General features: G+C 41.3%; 1 protein-coding gene across 1 annotated transcript; it reads left to right on the top strand.

The window, feature by feature from the left end:
• Positions 1 to 4,584: 4,584 nt before the first annotated feature.
• Positions 4,585 to 15,516, top strand: C24H19orf18 (chromosome 24 C19orf18 homolog). Its single transcript, XM_069456970.1, has 6 exons — positions 4,585 to 4,705; positions 4,812 to 4,916; positions 5,857 to 5,898; positions 11,214 to 11,316; positions 14,275 to 14,441; positions 15,398 to 15,516. Exons 1-6 carry the CDS (start codon positions 4,585 to 4,587, stop codon positions 15,514 to 15,516), a joined length of 657 nt encoding a protein of 218 aa, XP_069313071.1.
• The last annotated feature ends 5,380 nt before the right edge of the window (positions 15,517 to 20,896 follow it).

Below are 20,896 nucleotides of genomic sequence, written 5' to 3'. Positions count from 1 at the left end.
TGTAGATTTTTAATTGCAGATTCCATTTCTTTAATAGAACTGGGACTACTCAGATACTCAGTATCTTCTGTATCAGTTTTGGTGAGTCACATTTTTCATGAAACTTGTTTCCTCTAAATTGTCAAATTTATTTTTGGAAAAAGATTGCCTGTGTTCAAATCCTGGCTTTGCCACTTATTAGTCAAGGTGCTTTCATCATCTTTCACAGTTTGCTCATTTCTATATAAAAATATATATATTATTCACCTCTTAGTTTATACATTATAGAAACTAAAAGGCTGGGCACGGTGGTTCACGCCTGTAATCCTAGCAGTCTGGGAGGCCAAGGTGGAAGGATTGCTTGAGGTCAGGAGTTCAAGACCAGCCTGAGCAAGAGCGAGACCCCATCTCTACTAAAAATAGAAAAAAAAATTAGCCAGTCAACTAAAAATAGAAACAAAAAATTAGCCAGACGTGGTAGCTCGTGCCTGTAGTCCCAGCTACCCGGGAGGCTGAGGCGGGAGGATCGCTTGAGCCCAGGAGTTTGCTGTGAGCTAGGCTGACACCATGGCACCCGCTCTAGCCTGGACAACAAAGCAAGACTCTGTCTCAAAAAAAAAAAAAAAAGAAAAGAAATTAGTAGATAAAAGTAATATATAAAATAACTTGGTTTGTAAGTTACATAAGTTAAAAATATTTAAAGCAGGGCCAATAAATTTTATTTGTTGCCATTATCATTATTATTCTCCTCTTCCATATTGTTAAGGCCTTGCCAGTTCTTTAAAGGTCTTTAATTCTTTGTCATCTCATTCTGCAGAACAGTTCTGTGGGTGGTCTTGGACTGACGCAGTTCTCAAGAATGACTGTAGAGTGTGCTGGGAATGCAGCATCTTGAGATAAGAGGGAGCTGGCTGGAACATCTCAGGCTCTGTTCCAGTCCCCCTAGAAACAGGATGTCCTTCAATGCTTTAGCCCAGTGAATCACATTACCCTGGGGCACAGAACCCAGCGTGGGCTGCTCTCTGGTGTCCCTCAGCTGCAGTGCTAACACGTGCAGATGAAACTCCGTTTACCTTGGGCAGTTTCCCTGACCCTTAGGGGACTGGCTGAGATGAATCCTAGCCTTCTATTGTCTATCTGTAAGTAATAAACCTCCTTCGTGTGACTTGTGTGTGAGTATTCTGTCTCACAGGACTCAGACAAGTTGGCTAGCCATTTTTTTTTTTTTTTGGATTTTTATCAAACTAAATTATATGACTACTAAATATTACTTTGATAATCTAAATTTTTTGTTTAAAATGTTTTCACTGGATTTCTTTTTCAGTTTTTGATCACTTTGTTGCTACTGTAATTGTCTTTACATATATTCACATCTTTCACAAGTATTTATAGAGTCTGATTGGAGTCATGCTTACTAATGGTCTGCATAACCCAAGGATGAATATTCTTGCATTATCTAGAGATCTGTCTTTGGTTTTGTTTAAATTCCATATATTATTTTTACCACTCTACAGGAGACATATAGATTTAGGTATATTTTTATTATTTTAAATTTTCTAATAATTTTTCTCATATTTTAATGCCATTTTATTCATAATCTAGTTTTTATGACTTAACATCTTTAAGATTGATCTTAATTACATATAAGATTTTCTAGACACTTATAAAACTGATATAAAATGACTTGTTTCCAGATTTTCCCTTTGAACAATTGTCTTAATTGGCCCTTTTCTTTGCCAGTGATAATCTGTTGCTAATATGTGTTCTATATTGCATGACATGTTAAAATTATTACTTTTACTTTTCGTTCTGTTTTTTGTAATAAGCATATGGATTTTTAAAACAGAATTTGCTGTGAATTACCTTACATATTATGTGTGTTCCTTTTTTGTGGATTAAATTATTTACAATCTTTAGTCATACTAGATAGTAACACGAATTTTCTCTTTCATTTAGAATTTATTTTGTGACTTTAATAAAGTTTTGGTTTTTTTCAAATTTCTTTTATTATTTTAATTTTAGTGTTATTTTTCATAATTTAAATTATCTTCATAGGATAATATTTTTTAATTTTCAAATAAAATGTTTCCTATATTCAGGAAATCTGTTGGTTTTGCTTATTGTCTTGCATATGTGTATGTTATAGACTCTTTATTCTAGTAACATCATTTAATTCTACAGTTTCTTGTGTTCCACCAGTTCAGCTCTCAGTTTTGAAAATTGTCTCCTGGCCGGGCGCGGTGGCTCACGCCTGTAATCCTAGCACTCTGGGAGGCCGAGGTGGGCGGATCATTTGAGCTCAGGAGTTCGAGACCAGCCTGAGCAAGAGTGAGACCCCATCTCTACTAAAAATAGAAAGAAATTATATGGACAGCTAAAAATATATATAGAAAAAATTAGCCGGGCATGGTGGTACATGCCTGTAGTCCCAGCTACTCGGGAGGCTGAGGCAGGAGGATCGCTTGAGCTCAGGAGTTTGAGGTTGCTGTGAGCTAGGCTGATGCCACGGCACTCACTCTAGCCTGGGCAACAGAGTGAGACTCTGTCTCAAAAAAAAAAAAAAAAAGAAAATTGTCTCCTTATTTCTAATTATTACATTTAATAATTTTTATTTTTAAATAGACCATGTGGAAAACTATTTCAGTAAATATTTTTACCTTTGGTATTGTAGCCAAGCTCCAGATGAAGTTTTAACTATTATCCAAGAATCCCTAGTTACTTCATTTGACAGTTTTATTGACATGTAATTAATATTAATTGAGAAAGTTTTCTTAGAGTCCCCCATCAGAGAACTAGGATGCTCATTCCAGAGTTTTCTGTGCTTTTTAAATACAGCCTCAAAATTCATGGATGCACTTCCCACTATACCTGCTTGGGTGGGCTCCTGACGGCTTCAGCCAGCAAGCTGTGGACCAAGTAAGGCCATGTGGGTCCCAGAGCAAGGTCATAAAAGGCCCGAGGCTTCCATCTGGTTCCCTTGGAGTGCTGTCTCTATGAAGATCTTCTGAATTCTTTGACAATCCTCCCCTTGAGAGGCCAGATGTCTGTTCCTTCCTCTCGAATGTGAACAAACTTATGACAGCTTCAACTGACAAGAGAAGGACAAAAATGAAGGTTTGTGACTTCTGAGGCCAGGTCTAAAAGGGCAGGTGGGTTCTGCCTGGTTCACTCTGGAGGACTGCTATTCGGGAGCTGGTGCTGAGAAAAGCCAGTTGCCATGTAAAATTCCAATTACTCTTGAGACCACCATGTTGGAGATGCCAGGTCATCCCCACCAGGTTTCAGACACAGGAGGAAAGCCCCTGTGGGCCCCAGCCCAGCCCACCTGCCCTCTGAGAACCACTGGATGATGAGAGTCAATGCCACGAGGAGCACCTGAGTCATTGTATTTCTCTTCTTCCTGATTCTATATTCAACATAGCTTGATGGAATGAAAATACCCTGCTTCATTCTGGTGAGCCTGCTAGCTGATTAGAATTAGACAGATACTAATTTGTCATCTTTAATTAATATAGCGAAATGAATTAATTTATTAATTCATCTTTCAATTTGTCATCTTTAATTAAGATAGTGAAATGAATTCTCCTTCAAAGAAACTTTTGGAGGCAACCACTCGGATCCCCCCAGTTTCTGAAGTCCCCAGAGGGTGGAGGGGGACTGAGTTGTTTTACTGCAAATATTGACACTATCCCATATAACATTTGTTCAGCTCCTATTCTGGTTTTTTGTGCTTTGCGTGGATTGCATTATTTAACCATCACTACAACTCTGTGAGGTAAATACTAATCATTCCTCTCATTTTACAGATAAGGAAACTGAAGCTCAGCGGGGTTGAGTAACTTGATCAAGCTCAAACATCTAGGAAGCCAGACACGAAGATTAGAATCCAGGCATTTTGACTGTGAGCCCATTGCCCCCATGTAACTCTGCTTCCTTCTCTTTTGGCTTTTTACGATGTCTCAACTGAATGCTTTCATCCCACTGTAGCCTTGGGGGACTGGCTCCAGGACCTCCCACAGGCACCAAAACCTGCAGATGCCCAAGTCCCTGATATAAAATGGCGTTGTATTTTGCATAATCTGTGTACATCCTCCTGTATACTTTAAGTCATCTCTAGATTACTTATAATACCAAATACAATGTAAATGCTATGTAAATAGTTGTCATGCTGTATTGTTTAGGGAATAATGACAAGAAAAGTGTCTGTGCATGTTCAGTACAGACAAAAATTTTTTTCAAATATTTTCCATCTGAGGTTGGTTAAATCCATGGATGGAGAGCCCATGGACACAGAGGGCCAACTGTAACTGATTTCCTTCTGCCTCCTCACTCATCTGTGCACTTGCTGAAGGCAGGGACCTGGTCTTACTCGTACCTGCCCCAGCACGCTGCACCTGACTCTAGGCTAGTAGTTCCCCATTGGCTGACTGGGCTCCATGGAGGAAATCCATTATGTCCACAGGGCTGACCTCATACTGGTGGCTCCAAGTCATAACCCGAACATTCCGTAGGAAGCAGAGTTTCTTAGTTCCTCAGATTCATATGGGAACTAAGGCTAAACATTTCCTTGTATCCATATGATAAAAGACTGACAATTTTAGAGTGATGGACAAGGTTCAAACCTTTTTCACCTTTTTATTTTTGTTTTTAATGGAGTGCCCACTTCATTTATGTTTGCCTTATGCAGATGGGTTCCATCCCGTTGGAAAATTAACAGTCTTACCAGGTAGCTTCAACCACTGATTCTACTTGTCTCAGGAGAATTAAAAAGCTGTTTCAGGGAAAATAAAAAGAAGGTAATTATGTTTCATGCTACAAGTTTTCTTTTCAAGGCAATAAACAGTCACAAACACCCAGAAAAGTCACCAACCAGGCCAAACTGCTCTTTGGTGAAACTCCATTATTTGGGATTCAAGGGACTTCCTCAAGACTTGCAGGTAAGTCATTGATTTACTCACTCAGTGAAGTCAGAATTATAGGCTGGGATTCTCTTATCTGCTATGTGAATGTGCCTTATGTATTTATTTGTTAGTAGAAAGATCCATAATATGTAATGTAATTAGATAAACATTTGCTCCTAAATTAAAACTTACACTCTTCACTCCGTAAGCTGTGCTTTCTCTTTGGGGATCACTACTTTCTTCTCTTTCATTTCACTTTAATTAGCACACATAAAAACCTTGATCCCATCCAGATTATATGAATGTGTCTGTATGACTTTAATTGTAAATTGGTGCTCACATTCTGGCAGCAAAGCATATGGGTCCAGGCACATGCTTTGCAAGGGTACAGCATTCTTTGTAACTATTTGTCTTCTAGGCTTTGCTTTTTAATTTGAGTGCTAGAGGAACTCTGTTTATCTTTAAAGAACAAAACCAACCTTGACAATCTATGAAGTCAGGCAGCTACTCTTTGTGGAGATACTTGTTGCTTATAAACAAACCAATTCCACACAAGGGAAATGCTGTCTGTGTGATACAACAGTGTCTAATTTCATGTCTGAGGAAAGGATGTTGCTGTTGGTCCCCTTGCACTAGCTCCCTGACCCTCTGATGAGATCACGTCCCCCTTACATCTTTCCAGGTCCTCAACCTGGGAGGAGGTTTCTCAATGTGCAAAGACCAGAAACCAAACATATTATGTTCTTATTGGTCCATATTCATGGAAGAAACACTGGATGTGACAGAACACCATGCTTTTGCAAATTAACCCACATATTTCTGCTAGGCATTGGAATCAATTTATTAGCATTTACAATCTTAGATATTTGAAAACTATCCATTAGGCTTCCTTGTCTAATGCCACGTTACTTCCCGATTTTCCTGCATGTGTCTTATACCTGTCTCTCCTCTCTCATTCCCTTCAATGGTCTTCTAGCTGGATTACCTAACAACCCCATGGAATTCCTGAGGAACGAAGGTAAGTGGAGGGTCAGGGCATGTGGGTGGGGCCCACGGACATCCCCAAAGCTGCCATGGTATGTGGCGCCAGAGGGCCAGGGTGTTCAACACCAGCCTACGCAGCACCTTTGTGCACATTAGGAAAAGGCGCCCTCTGGATGGTCAGATTAGTAATGGCGCTGCATGGGGCAGGTTAGAAAGTAGCGCAGCTCTGTGTGCTCATGTCTTGGTCAGTTGAGCACAAGCTGAATTCGAGATCCATTTGTGCAACACACTAAATGCAGTTATACACAGCAGGCCCCTGAGCAGTCTTTTTAGCACCTTCTCTCCTCCTTGGCTTCTCCTGGAACTCCCTCAAGACCACTTGCCCTAGAGTCCTCCAAGGCAGAAGGTCACCCTCATGCCCTGCTGCTCCTCCCACTGAAGGACCCTTCCTTCTCTTTCCTGGCACATTTGCTAAGTGCCTTCTGTGGGTCAGCCACTGTGCGTTAGATCCTCACCCCTCCCTGTCATTTTAAAACATACCCAGGATTTGTTTTGATCAGGTACATTAAGACACATGGACATGGAAATGACTGGAAGGAAGGCATTTTTATACTGAAAATACTCAAGAGTCCCAGAACCAGGCAGCATGGCCCGCCACACAGGGGCCACATTGAGGGGCTCCAGGGTGTGTTGGAGGTTCAGGGAGCAAGGGGGAAATTGGGTGAGAGCCTTTATTCTGGTCTTCACCAGAAGGGCCAGGTTAGGCATTAAGATCAGCTAGTTTCAGTGGTTTGAGTGGGCTCTGGGGCGCGGAGTCCATCCCTGGCTGTCTGGTGCCTGGCCCTGGGGGTTTAGGGTAGGGGTGTGTGTGTGTGTGTGTGTGTGTGTGAGGCCTGAGGGTGAGAGCTGGATAAAGGAGATCGTTAGGGGTACAGGCTGTGGATTGGTTGGTTTGCACGTGAGAGGTGTGTTTGCAGGCGAGTGATCTACTATTTAGGAATTAGCTGGTCCTGGAAGGGGCAGACTCTTCAAGGCTCCAAGATGTCAAAGTATCAAGAAATACAGAAAGTGAAAAAACATGATTAATATATCCATCCATCCCAAACATATTATTAATCTTCCTGAAGCTCAGCTATGAATATTCCACTTGCCTCTTCACCGCCATCATCAAAGCACAGAGCTTGTGTCCTGGCATCAGAAAGCCTGCATTCTAGTCCTTCCTTTGACATCAGCTCGTTTTGTGAACACTAGAGGTTTGCTGAGACCTCTCTTACCCCTGAGCTTTGGGTCCCAGTTGCAGAGAGGATGAAATAGAGGACGAAATCATTTGTCTAATCAGATTGCTGGAAGACACCAATTTTCTCCTGAAACCCTTAGCTCTTGATTATATGGAAAGCTGCCTACCTCACTTATAATAAGAGAAATGTGCATTGTGACTGTCAACCTTAAATAATGAGGTTGAGAAAATATGCTTAAGCATAGAGTTTATTAGAGCACAAAGCTTAAGGATGACCACTCGGGGAAAACTGACTCCAAACAAACGGTGTCAGTGTTTCCAAAGTGAAGAAGTTAAGGTTTCACTTATATAGGCAGAGACAGAGAAGTTCCAAGAGGATCATGACCAGGCCAGTGCATACATCACAGCAATTTGTTTGGTTACAGATTGCTACATTCCAAGGAAGATTACTTTATTACTACATGATGAGGGGCAACCATCTGAGAGTGTTTTATATCTAGTGTTGCTTGGTCTTCTTTTTTTTTTTTTTTTTTTTTGAGACAGAGTCTCACTCTGTTGCCCAGGCTAGAGTGAGTGCCGTGGCATCAGCCTAGCTCACAGCAACCTCAAACTCCTGAGCTCAAGCGATCCTCCTGTCTCAGCCTCCCGAGTAGCTGGGACTACAGGCATGCACCACCATGCCCGGCTAATTTTTTCTTTCTTTTTTTTTTTTTTTTTTGTTGAGACAGAGTCTCACTTTGTTGCCCAGGCTAGAGTGAGTGCCGTGGCGTCAGCTTAGCTCATAGCAACCTCAGACTCCTCGGCTTAAGCGATCCTACTGCCTCAGCCTCCCGAGTAGCTGGGACTACAGGCATGCGCCACTATGCCCGGCTAATTTTTTCTATATAGATTTTTAGTTGTCCATATAATGTCTTTCCATTTTTAGTAGAGACGGGGTCTCGCTCAGGCTGGTCTCGAACTCCTGACCTTGAGCAATCCACCCGCCTCGGCCTCCCAGAGTGCTAGGATTACAGGCGTGAGCCACCGCGCCCGGCCGCTAATTTTTTCTATATATAGTTTTAGCTGTCCATATAATTTCTTTCTATTTTTAGTAGAGATGGGGTCTCACTCTTGCTCAGGCTGGTCTCGAATTCCTGAGCTCAAACGATCCGCCCACCTCGGCCTCCCAGAGTGCTAGGATTACAGGCGTGAGCCACCGTGCCCGGCCTGGTCTTCTTAATTATTCACAGGGAAAAAAGCAGAAGTTGTGGCTACATGCCACGTGACTCAGGCTGCATGGCCACATTCCTCTGAAGGCTCAGGATAATTTACAGTTCCAGCAGCTTTAAGTTTGAATTATTTTAACTTTGAATTATTTAATTTCACAAGACTATACCATAATTCTAGTTTTCAGCTATCATGTTGAAAGTGGGCACAATGTTTCATAACTGTTTTGGCAAAGGAGCAGGGAAACATAATCTCATATCTTGTTTGTAAGCTAGTAATGAGTGTAACTTCTAGACAGGGTAATTGATAATTCTTATAAATATAAAAACAATGCATTTACTTTTTAACCCAGAGTATTGAAATATACTTGAGATTTATTTAATTCAGTTATGTTAATGGTAAGACACCCAGACATGGAAGTGATCGTCAAGAAGGAAAAAGCTTATGCTCACAGATTCCTAGAAACAGCAGACATAGCCTGCAAGGCAGGGTCACATGGAAAACACCAGAGTCAGTCAGGGGACAAAAGGAGGAGTGGGGTGAGCATGGCTCAGAGCCTTTATTGGGGTTTCCGAGGGAAAGAATGGGTGAGAAAGGTCAGTTACTTGAGTAAATTTAGGATTAAGTAGTTTGAATAATTTCAGCAAGCTCTGGGCTATAGGGATGTTTCTAGTTTTCTAGTATCTGGGCCTGGGGTGAGTTTGGGCAGGGTAGGGGGGAATATTGGCTTGGAGTTTGGTAAAGAGCTGACTGGGGATGTGGGCTCTGGATCAGTTGGTTTATATACCAAAGGCACATTCGCAGGGGAGTTGTTTGCTCTCTCCAGGAAACAGCTAGGCCTGGGAGGGACAGTCTATCCAGAATCAAGGCCCCAGATGCCAGAGCATCAAGAATATAGAAAATATGAAAATATAATCAATACACCCAGCAATTGCATTTCTAGGAAATTTTTTTTTAATTAAAAAAAAATACGTTCTACTCCATTTCCCTTGTCTACTTATTCTCCCAGCCTACCTGGTGACTTTCTCATGTAATTTTCTTGCTCTGCAAATACCTCAATATATTCTACCCCAGACTTGCTCTCACAGGATGATCTCGTTTCCCCCTTCACTGACAAAATACAAGCAGTTAAAAGAGAGTGTTTGAATCCTCCTATCTACTTGCAATCACACCCTCATTCTCTGTCTCTTGCCAATAGTTGAATTGTCTATGCCAAGGCTGACCTGTGTACCAGCTTCCATCCTCTTAGGCCAACTCAAGGACATTCCTGGCAATTCTATCTCCCTTTCCTGCATGCTGTGGTCTGAATGTTTATGCACCCCTCCCCAGCCCCCCGCCATTTATATGTTGAAATCCTAATCCCCAAGGTGATGGTATTAGAAGGTGAGGCCTTTGGGAGGTAATTAAGTCATGAAGGTAGAGCCCTCATGATTGGGATTTATGCTCTTATAAAAGAGGCCCCAGAGAGCTAACTCACCCCTTCTACTATGTGATGATGCAGCAAGAGGGAACCATTTATTGAACCAGAGAGTGGGCCCTCAACAGACACCAAATCCGCTGGTGCCTTGCTCTGGGATTTCCCAGCACCAGAACTGGGAGATATAAATTTCTATTCTTTATACCCAGTTTATGGTATTCTGTGATGACAGCCCTAACATTCTGACATTGTAGTATCATGATTTACTGTCTCATTCTCATTCTCCTATGAACATGGTGTCAATTTTTCCATCCTAAAAACCAAAATCCATCTCTTGACCCCTCAGCCCCCTCCAGGAGATACACCCATTTCTCTTCCTCCTTTTATGAAAAATTCCTCAAAATGATTTTCAAATCTCATTGTCCCCAGTCCCTTTCCTCTTGTTCTCTTCTGAATCTGTTTCAGTCAAGCCTAGATTCCCACCCTCCCGCCATGCTGCTAATACTGCCCTTGCGTGAGTCTCTAATGACCTCCCAATGCCCAATCCCATGGTCAATTTTCAGTTCTCATCATACCTAAACCATCTGTAACCCATGTTCTTTTCTCTCCTGCAATATTCCATTATGAAAATTTGAAAACATAAAGAAAAGTTGACAAAACTGTAAACACCCATTATACTCTACACCTCAAATCTACTACTAATCTACTACTAATCATTGTACACTCCTAGCTTTTTCATAGCCCAGGTTGGTTTTTGTCTCACATCCATGGAGCTGTGAGCTTCAGGGCAGGTTTCAGCTCAGTTGGCTGAATTCTTCTTCCTGCCCTGGGAAGGAATAGAAATTGAAGGAAGGGCAAGTGTGAGAAAAGGAGTAGCTGCCTCAGTTTGTCAGATTTGACAAGTGGCTGAGTAATGTACTTACTTTGCCAATTCCCCTTTTGTTTGGTTTGTACAAACAACTCTCTGGTTATTTTTTAAAATTTCAGATAATATGAAATAGGATGATAAACTGAGCCTACAAAGAACAGCCATGGTTTTATAGCACATTCTCTAGCCCTAAAGTTCGACTCCTGGCATACAGGTTCATGGAATTCTGTCCTAAACTGCCCTGTGATATCTTTCATGACAGCACCACACAACTTAGATCATAAGAGGAAGGCCACTTGCCTTTCAGCTGCCTAGACAATGGGTGTTGCTGTCTGCAGTCAGGGATCCAGTATCTCTACAGAGAAAGGGAGAGGGCTTTGAACAAGGACAGAAGGTGGACAAAAAAGGGAGTCAGGGGTTTTTGGGAATTCAAGTTATATTTGTTCACACAACCTGTGTAATCTAACCATTATTTTTAAAAATTAAGCATGCTATCTTTGAAGGCATTTCTGATTTTGTCTCTTATTCCCTTTCAATCAACAATATGATTAACAAATATATTAACTGAGAGAAGCAGATAAAATGCAATTTTTTGACAACTTCTTTTTTCCTCATTTTTAGCAACAATTCCACATAGATCTGCTCTTACTCAAGTAATGTTAATTGCAAGTATAGCCTTCAGCATTGCCCTGATATGTGGGATTGTGATCTCCTACATGATATAGTAAGTGTTTGCTACATAGCATCTACTATCCTTAAAAAGACATAACTAATCAACTAGGTTATCTTTTAGTGTCAAAAGATGACAATTATGATAATAATGATGATGGTGGTAATTCTTATAATTGTTGAATTATTATACTCATTATAAATTTCCAGACCAATGTTTTTCAAAATGTGGATTATACACATATTGGGTCATGATGTAAATGGGAAAAAGAAAAGAAACAAGACAGAACACAATTTACCAGAATAGAAAATATTGGAAAGCATTATTTAAAGTGTTAAAGTAAAGGCTGATTTTTAAGCTTTTGAGACAGAAACACATGAGAAACACACACACCCTCCATTGTGAAATAAAACATATTTCTCAGTGTGGGTCATGGTGAAAAACATCTGAAAGATACTATTTGAGATGCTGGCATCCTCCCAAAATGGGATATTCTAAAATTAACTTGATACTTTGGAAGGAATCTTAGTAATACCAAGCAGAAAAGAGTGACCATTCTCATTTTCACTAGAAATTTGTCAATGCAGTCTGGGGTAATAGCTTTTTGGGAAGATACTTCACCTTCTTCTCAAATAAAGCTTGGGGTCAAGCTCTTTGAAGTGATGTGATAATCTTGAAATTACTAGTAGGTAAAGGTGAGCCACCCACAACAGCATGCTATTCTGACCAGAGCCAACATATTCTGATTCCTACCCTAGGATGCAGTTCTAGGATTCCATTATATCCCATCAGAAACAGCTTGAGGAAGTACAAAATTATTTGCACTATTAGAATTAAGTATGAAAGCAAGGAATATATTACTAAATATGGGATATTTTTTAAGGTAGCCATTTTAAGGCCACCTTGAAGTATGTCATATGAAGACAAAATGAAATTAAAGGTAAAATGGAAGAAATTTTGCTAATGAGATAATGTAACCTGCATGTTTGGTTCTGGGTTATCTAATGTGGCAATCTACATCCACTGAATTTATGTTCTTGCAGTTTCTGTAAATTTCATTATTATAGACAAAAATTTTAATAAATGTAAAGTTTTCTGAGATAGCTCACTAAAACATATCTCCTGGGCTTTCCATGTTCAATCAAGTTGTTGAGCTAAAGTCAACTCATAGTTTTCACATTTGTATCCTCACCAAGCTGCGTTACAGCCTGAGGCAAAAGCCAAAACCAAAATAAACAAACAAACAAACAAAAAACTCACATGGCCCAAAGTACATATTTTTATGTGATTTTTAGTGGTTCATTTTTTCCAGAAGTAGCTTTTGAAAACACTATTGGTGAGTTTGCCTTTCCTTAACCAGGAAAGTAAAATTATAATTAATTTTGTTGCCAGTATAGATAAAATATTTAAACTTAGTGTCATGACTTTTCACATGCCAGTTTTCAATTTTTAAATATATTCTCAACTTCTTTAGTGTTTTGGAAAAGAATAAGCATTTAAAAATATGTAAAAATATGTACACTTTTGACTCAGGCTGCCACATGGCTCAGCACTGCACTGCTGGATCCTGTCTTTATCTAAACTTTTGATATTTGGCTTATCATGGATTTGTTTTGCATACATTTTAATTTTTAAAGATATTGAGTTAAGATATTTATCTTTATTGCTGGGTATCTTGGCACCTCCTTCCATTTTGCACCTGCCTTACTCTCCTCATCCAAATCCTGGCTCTGCCCCAACCTCTTGATTATCTTAATACATTTACAACTAGGCCAGTTCCTGTTGCCTCACAGCTTCTGGAATGCCCCTGACACACACTCTTTCCTTCATCACCACCCCTTGGAACACAAGCTAACCCTAAAAATATTTTTTGTTACATAAGTCACACAGAACTAGGAAAGTATGTATGTTAAGAAAAACTAAAACACTCTATCACCCATTTCCACATCAAACAGAAATAGCTTTCAGCGATCCACTTCCAGGTTTGGACCTACTACCTCTGGTGAGGTGAATGAGGAGTTCACTTCAGGTGCAAAATTTAAGGGAGTGTCAAAAAAACTCAGTAGTCAAGATAAATAAAATTTTAATCTGGTAATTTTTAAAATTTATATTAATGCTCCCAAATATCCACAATGAACAGAATAATCCATTTAAGTATGGGATCAATAACAGTGCTGGATCAAGCCATATTGGAGTCTTTGCAAAAGGAAAAATCGGTAATACCCATCTTTTTTATTTACGGTGTTGATGTTTTGTTCATCATGGATTTCTTGTCATTAATTTTTATTTTGTAAAATATTGCATTGAAATATGGTTTGTCTTGATCATGGTTTTTTTTGTCAACCCCTTAAGGCTCGTACCAATGGGAGTGCCTCATTGGCTCCTAGTCCTGGCCTTGGTCCCTGCTTCTGGGGTATCAAGGTTACCCTTTTTTTTTTTTTTTTTTTTTTTTTTTTTTTGTTGTTGTTGTTGTTGTTGAGACAGAGTCTCACTTTGTTGCCCAGGCTAGAGTGAGTGCCGTGGCGTCAGCTTAGCTCACAGCAACCTCAGACTCCTGGGCTTAAGCGATCCTACTGCCTCAGCCTCCCAAGTAGCTGGGACTACAGGCATGCGCCACTATGCCCGGCTAATTTTTTCTATATAGATTTTTAGTTGTCCATATAATGTCTTTCTATTTTTTTAGTAGAGACGGGGTCTCGCTCAGGCTGGTCTCGAACTCCTGACCTTGAGCAATCCACCCGCCTCGGCCTCCCAGAGTGCTAGGATTACAGGCGTGAGCCACCGCGCCCGGCCCAAGGTTACCCTTTACTCCAGAAAATGACCTGGCAGTACAGAAGGTTGAGCTCTGACTATGAGTAGTTTGGTTTAAAAGTCTATTTCTGTCTCCCATTCCTCACCTTCCACCTGCCACCCCCTATAAGTGAATCCTTTCCAGGCAAAAAGATGCATGATTAAGACTTGATGATTCACTGTGAAAACTGTGCTTCTAAATATGCTTGGACTATTCTCCAGTCGACTGGTCCAGGCTGAGGAAAGACAGAAACTTGAGTTGCTTTATAGAAACATCAGGATACCATCACTAGGAGATGAGGAGGGCAGCTCCGGGGACGAGGGCCAGGATGAGTCCATGCACCTGCTCCCAGAGAATGAGAAGGAATTGGAAAAGTTCATTCACTCAGGTAGAGGATCAACCAGTTTAATTTGTCAGGTCCCAAGTCATGAGACAGCTGAGCTGGCAAGGATGGTTTGGTTTCCAATGGCAAAGTCAGGAGGAAGTTAATGGGGTTTGAAGAATGAAAGACGAATATTTACAACCATACTTACAGCTATGAACTGTTCTTACCAAATCATACAGAGGGGAAAACAGCTGTGTGGCTGATTAATTCCTTTGGCAGGGCCATTCCAAGGATCTCATGCAGAGCTTAGGAAACAAACTTTCCAGGACAAAACATTTCCCCTAAACACACATATTAATGTGACGTTATTGCCGAGATTAGAACGCAGACAGACAGACGTTCCACCTGCACCATCTGCCTCAGTCTGATGTGCAAATGAGATCCAGGCCCCCAAAACAGAGGTCACTACCCCCAGGTAAAAGATCTCTGTGTGAGGGTTGTCCACCGGAGGCATGTTCTGCACATCCTTGTGAGGAGACACATGTGCTCATGTAAACCAGATTTAGCAGAAGTTCTGAGCTTCTTGGATACCTGTTTAAAAAATTCTAGAGCAAAAACACATAGACAGTGCATGGATTTCCTCTCTACTAACTCCAGACATAGACAGTGGAGAGAGGCTGGGAGGCCAAGGGTGGAAGAGATCACTGATGCTCACTGAAGCAGAAGGCCCTTGTTGGAACCTATAAAAAACATTTTTCCAATGTCTTTTTGTGACATCGGATTACAGCTTTTCTACATTCTTTTTTTTAAAACTAGGCATTTATAACATTTGAATATACTATGTGGGAAAATAATTTTAAAATTCATTTTTCACCATCCTTGTCAGACAAATAACATTCATCATCCCTGAAAATTCTACTGTTTGTACCTTTCTTTTTCCATGTATTTCTTCACCCCTTTTGTCTCCATTTCTATACCTCACTTATTGCTATCTCAATAGCATCCTTTCTACATTTTAGTTATCAGATCAAAAAGAAAGAAAAATATTGAAGAGAAGAATTTGAGGGAAGAGCAAAAGTTAGCAAAGGGAAAAAACCCAAAGAATACGACACCCCATGCAAACGTGGAGAATCTGTGAAAACAAATGGAAGAGATGAAGGATGTGCTGGCCAAAGTGCAGGAAAAACTGCAGGGGTAACAGGGGCTGAGAATGTGAGTGTAACTTGCTCCTGGAGAACCTTGTAGAAGAGCACTTTATGCCTGAGCTATATAACAGAAAATAAACTCACTTGATATAGCAATTCTTGCTTCTTGGTTGTCATAGTTCATGAATAATGATAATTGGAAAATAGAAAAAAATCCAACTTTGTTAAGGGTGAAAGGGAAATTGCCAGGATTTTCTTTTCTTGCTCCTGATGGGAAATACTGTACAAGAAATTTCTTTGGGCAGTCCCCGAGACCATGCTAGGGAAGTGCTTGCATCAGACAAAACTTTTCCAGTGATATTACCTATCAATTCCATAGCTTGTCTCCATTGTACACATGAGGGAACTGAAGATGTCACAATTAATATGACACCAGATTATGACACAATCATCCCTGTCAAGTCCCGCTCTGTTGAGGGAAATAAGTGAGTGCTGTCAGCTGGGAGCCGCCGGGCTGTGGGAATACAGGAGAGGTAAGATTTAGTCTAAATGGTACAGTGCCTTTGGAAAACTATCCGATAGTTCCTTAAAAAGTTAAACAGAGTTACTACAGTACCTGGCAATTCCACTCCTAGGTGTATACATTCAAGAGAATTGAAAACACGGGTATACACAAAAACCTGCACACAAATGTTCACAGCAGCATTATTCAAAGGAACCAAAAAGTGGAAACAACCCAAATGTCCATTAACTGACAAATGGATAAACAAAATATGGTCTATCCATACAATGAAATATTTTTCAGCAATAAAAAAGGATAGGCTGGGTGCGGTGGCTCACGCCTGTAATCCTAGCACTCTGGGAGGCCGAGGCGGGAGGATTGCTCGAGATCAGAAGTTCAAGACCAGCCTGAGCAAGAGCGAGACCCCGTCTCTACTAAAAAAAAAAAATAGAAAGAAATGATCTGGACAGCTAAAAATATATATAGAAAAAAATTAGCCGGGTATGGTGGCACATGCCTGTAGTCCCAGCTACTCGGGAGGCTGAGGCAGAAGGATCGCTTAAGCCCAGGAGTTTGAGGTTACTGTGAGCTTGACGCCACGGCACTCTAGCCAGGGCAACAGAGTGACACTCTGTCTCTAAAAAAAAAAATAAATAAATAAATAAAAAAGGATAAAGTGGGGAGCTCTCATTCTATTTTGTAAAATGAAGCCTTCCCCGTTCCAAAATTTAAAAAAGAAAAAAGAAAATAATAAATAAAAACATTAAAAAGGGACAAAGTCCTGATGCATTATACGACATAAACAAACCTCGAAAACATTGTGCCAAGAGTAAGAAGCTGGACACAGATTGTGTGACTCCCAGAAGAGGCAGATCTGCAGGTGCAGTGAGTGGATCAATGGTTCCAGGAGCTGGGGGTGGTTGGGAGGGGAAGGACTGCTCCTGAGTATGGGGTTTCTTTGGGGGGTAATGAAAATGTTCAAAAATTTGATAGTGGTGATGGTTGTACAACCTTGTGAATATACTAAAAACTACAGAACTGTACACTTTAAAAGAATGAATTTTGTGATATGTGAATTAGATCTCAAGCCATTAAAAATTGTTTTTAGTCTAACTTGAGGATGAACTGAAGCCAGACCCAGGTCTTCTGACCCTTTCAGTTTTTGTCTTTCCTAAATTAAATTTACAAAATGAGAACAGACCATGTGACAAAGATTAAAGATTGGAACAGTCCAGATAATCTTTTAAGCCAATGGCTTGACCTGCCTGGACAGGGCAGCCAGGGAGGAATTCGGTGTGGGATGGATGCCTGGGTGAGAGCAGGCAGAGCACATCTCCCAGGGCCTGGATGGGACCCAGATTCCCTTACTGCAGACTCATACCCTTAGTCAAGAGCCACACACAGCCCTTCTGAGATAAAATCCTAACTAAGGGAGGCACTAACATGCAAGGCTGTCCTTTAGTCCACTTGGGCTGCCATAACAAATGCCGTAGATGGGGTGGCCCAAACAACAATTATTTCTCACACTTCTGGAAACTGGAAGTCCAAGATCAGGGTGTCAGCATGGTTGAATTCTCCTGAGGGCCCTATTCCTTAAAGAGGGAGGGAGGAGGAGGAGAAAGAGAGAGGGAGTGTGAGAAGGAGAGAACAAGTTTTCTCCTATCTCTTCTTGTAAGGGCACTAATCCTATTCATGAGGGCTGGACCCTCATGACTAAATTATCTCCCAAAGGCCCCATCTCCAAATACCATCACACTGGGGATTAGGTTTCAACATATTAGTTTTGGGTGAACACATTTAATCCATAGCAACTGCTTTTAAAAATATTTTGCTATTCAACAGATATTTGTTGGACTATCATGTGCCAGCAGCTTGCATATGCCACAGACAATGTGGCAAAGCAAGTTTGAGTATTTCTCCACAAATATTATGACTTATAGATTAACTATTGTGGATATAATGTGTTTGAACCACTATACACACACACACACACACACACACACATACATAGTATACCAATTCTAAGAAAATCTCTGCCAGGGCCACCTGGTTTTGCCCCACAATTCAAAATTTTGCTGGGAGTGCAGTAAGAGGCAAGTGGTCCCAGAAGAACAGGAGTAAAATCTATTCCATCATTGATAATTCTCAGAGCAATTAAGTCTCAGAGTTCTAAATTTGATGAGAGGCCCAGAAAGTGAGGACCTGGAGGAGGCTTCAACATGACTTGGCACCTCTGGAATCCATCAGGGACTGTGCTAGGCCCTCTGGTTGCAGGTGGCCTGCATGGCTCGTACTCCAGTTTTGCTTTTGCTGGCAACACACTGCATGCCAAATACAGATGCTGGTATGGAGAGGCTGAACTTCTTGGTGTCAAGTATCACGCAAGCAAGGAAGGGAGGAGCATGGATCTTCATGGGCAGTTGTCTCTGCAAAAACCGTTGTGGCAGGCAGAATTTTAAGATGGCCCCAAGATTCCTGGCCCCTGGTGTACACAGCTGTGTAATTCTCTCCCATTGAGTGTGGGCCTGCAAATTTGACAGATGTCACTACTGCGATTAGGCAAAGGTTATGGGATAGTCACTCCCTTAATTGTTACATTATTTAAAACTGTCTCAGCAAATTAGAGAGAGATTCTCTGGCTGGTTTTGAAAAATCGAGATGGCCACATGGAAGGAGCTGTGGGAGCCTCTAGATGCTGAGAATGGCCTCGTGCTGACAGCCTGCATGACAGTGGGAACCTCAGTCCTACAACAAGAAACTGAATTCTGCCAACAACTACATGAGTTTGGAAGAGGGCTTTGAGCCTTAGAGGAGATTGCAGGCCTGACCAACACCTTGATTTCAGCCCTGTGAGACCGAGAGTAGAGGACCCAGCTAAGTCATCTCTGGACTCCTAACTTTAGGTAATTGTGAGATAGTAAATGGGTGTGTTGTTTTAAACCGGTAGGTTTGTGGTCATTTTTTATGCAACAACAGAAAACTAATACACTCACTCTATACAGTACAATTTTGGGCAGCCTCAAGCCTAATATACAGTGTATTAGTTTCTGTATTGCTGCTATAACAAATTACCAGAAACTTAGTGCAGTACAAGTACATAAATCTATTCTCTTACAGTTAAAAAGGTCAGAAATCTAAAATCAAGCTGGGCATGGTGGTGTGTGGCTGTAGTCCCAGCTGCTTGGGAGGTTGAAGCAGGAAGATTGCTTGAGCCCAGGAGTTTGAATCCAGCCTGGGAAACATAGCGAGACCCTGTCTATTAAATTAAAAAGAAAAGAAATCCAAATCAGTTTCACTGGGTAAAGTCAGGTTGTCACTGGGGCTGGTTCCTTCTACAGACTCTGGGGTGACCCATTTCCTTGTCTGTCTGGTTTCTGAAGGCTACTCACACTCTTTGGCTTGGGATCCCTTCTTCATGTCCTTCTTGTTCTTTGTCATGTCTCCTTCTCCTCTCCTGTGATGAACGCCCCCCTCTGCTGCCTCCCTCTTATGAGGACACCTAGCCCACCTGGAAAATTCAGGGTAATCTCCCCACCTCAAGATATGTAATCACATCTGCAAAGCCCCTTTTGCCATACAAACTAATATTCACATATACCAGGGATTGCGATGTGGACACCTTTGGGGATTATGATTCAGCCTACCACATATAGTAAGGGGAAAAACTGAAATTTGTAGCTTAGGGGTAAGTAGGGCTTTGGAACATGATTCACACACATGTTTTCAGGGTCCCTTTTTCTAATGATAAACATATTAGCTAGGCAAAGAGGCAATGTCCCTTGAAGTGGGAGAGGTTCAAAGAACACTTGACCCTATCTTAGTTGGAAGACAAAGGGTAAATGCATAGCACCTTGGTACCAGTTTCTCCTATACTGAGAGAACCTATACCTTAAAAGGTCAGGAAATCTTTTGGGGACAAAAATGCCATAACGACCTTGAGGTGAGATTGCCAGAGGAGATACCACACTGAGGAAAAAACCAAACATGGAGACTTCCATTTTCAACCACGATGGAGCAACAAGGGCTGAATTGAACTTCAAGCCATACATACCAGAGAGCCCATAAAAAATATGTGAAAACAATGGTTTTCAGACAAAGAACAACACACAATGCATGAAAGTGAATCCTGAGAGGTGGGAAATTAAGAAGATAAGCCCTACAATTGTCCCAGCTTACTTCCAGGAGGGAATTTTTCCAAGTTGTGTTGCAGAGAAGGGAAATTCAAACAGAATCAGGCTGATTCTTTGAGTCAAAGACAAAGAGTTAAGTGAAGTTGACCCAGATGGCTAAGATTCCCAGGGCAGAGCACCTGAGAGGAGACAGTGGCACAGAAGGGAGCCAAACAGAGAGGGTGCCTCAAGTCTGCAGTTATGGAATGATTACTGCATGTATGCAAGTAAGTTATCAGAAACAGTCTGTGGGCCAGGCGCGGTGGCTCACGCCTGTAATCCTAGCACTCTGGGAGGCCGAGGCGGGTGGATCGCTCAAGGTCAGGAGTTCGAGACCAGCCTGAGCAATGAGCGAGACCTCGTCTCTACTAAAAATAGAAAGAAATTATCTGGCCAACTAAAATATATATAGAAAAAAAAAAAATTAGCCGGGCATGGTGGCGCATGCCTGTAGTCCCAGCTACTCAGGAGGCTGAGGCAGTAGGATTGCTTAAGCCCAGGCATTTGAGGTTGCTGTGAGCTAGGCTGACGCCACGGCACTCACTCTAGCCTGGGCAACAAAGCGACACTCTGTCTCAAAAAAAAAAAAAAAAAAAAGAAACAGTCTGTGATCCCAATGGCCAGACTGGGAAAACCTCTGGCTTTCTCTTTGTTCTTTGGTCATACTGAAGACTACCTACTCTATTTGTATGCCTTGAATTG

The sequence above is a fragment of the Eulemur rufifrons genome, chromosome 24 (genome assembly GCF_041146395.1).
Source record: "Eulemur rufifrons isolate Redbay chromosome 24, OSU_ERuf_1, whole genome shotgun sequence".
NCBI classification, from domain to species: Eukaryota; Metazoa; Chordata; class Mammalia; order Primates; family Lemuridae; genus Eulemur; species Eulemur rufifrons.
The sequence above is the reverse complement of the archived record's forward strand: the minus strand, read 5'-3'. Positions and strand labels throughout refer to the sequence as shown.

Bases quoted from the DNA above. Each gene is read 5' to 3' on its own strand.
- C24H19orf18 (XM_069456970.1), top strand. From the start codon at position 4,585: ATGGACAAGGTTCAAACCTTTTTCACCTTTTTATTTTTGTTTTTAATG. The intron at 4,706-4,811 runs GTAGCTTCAACC...TTTCTTTTCAAG, and splicing joins AAAATTAACAGTCTTACCAG to GCAATAAACAGTCACAAACA. The intron at 11,317-14,274 runs GTAAGTGTTTGC...ACTATTCTCCAG, and splicing joins GTGATCTCCTACATGATATA to TCGACTGGTCCAGGCTGAGG.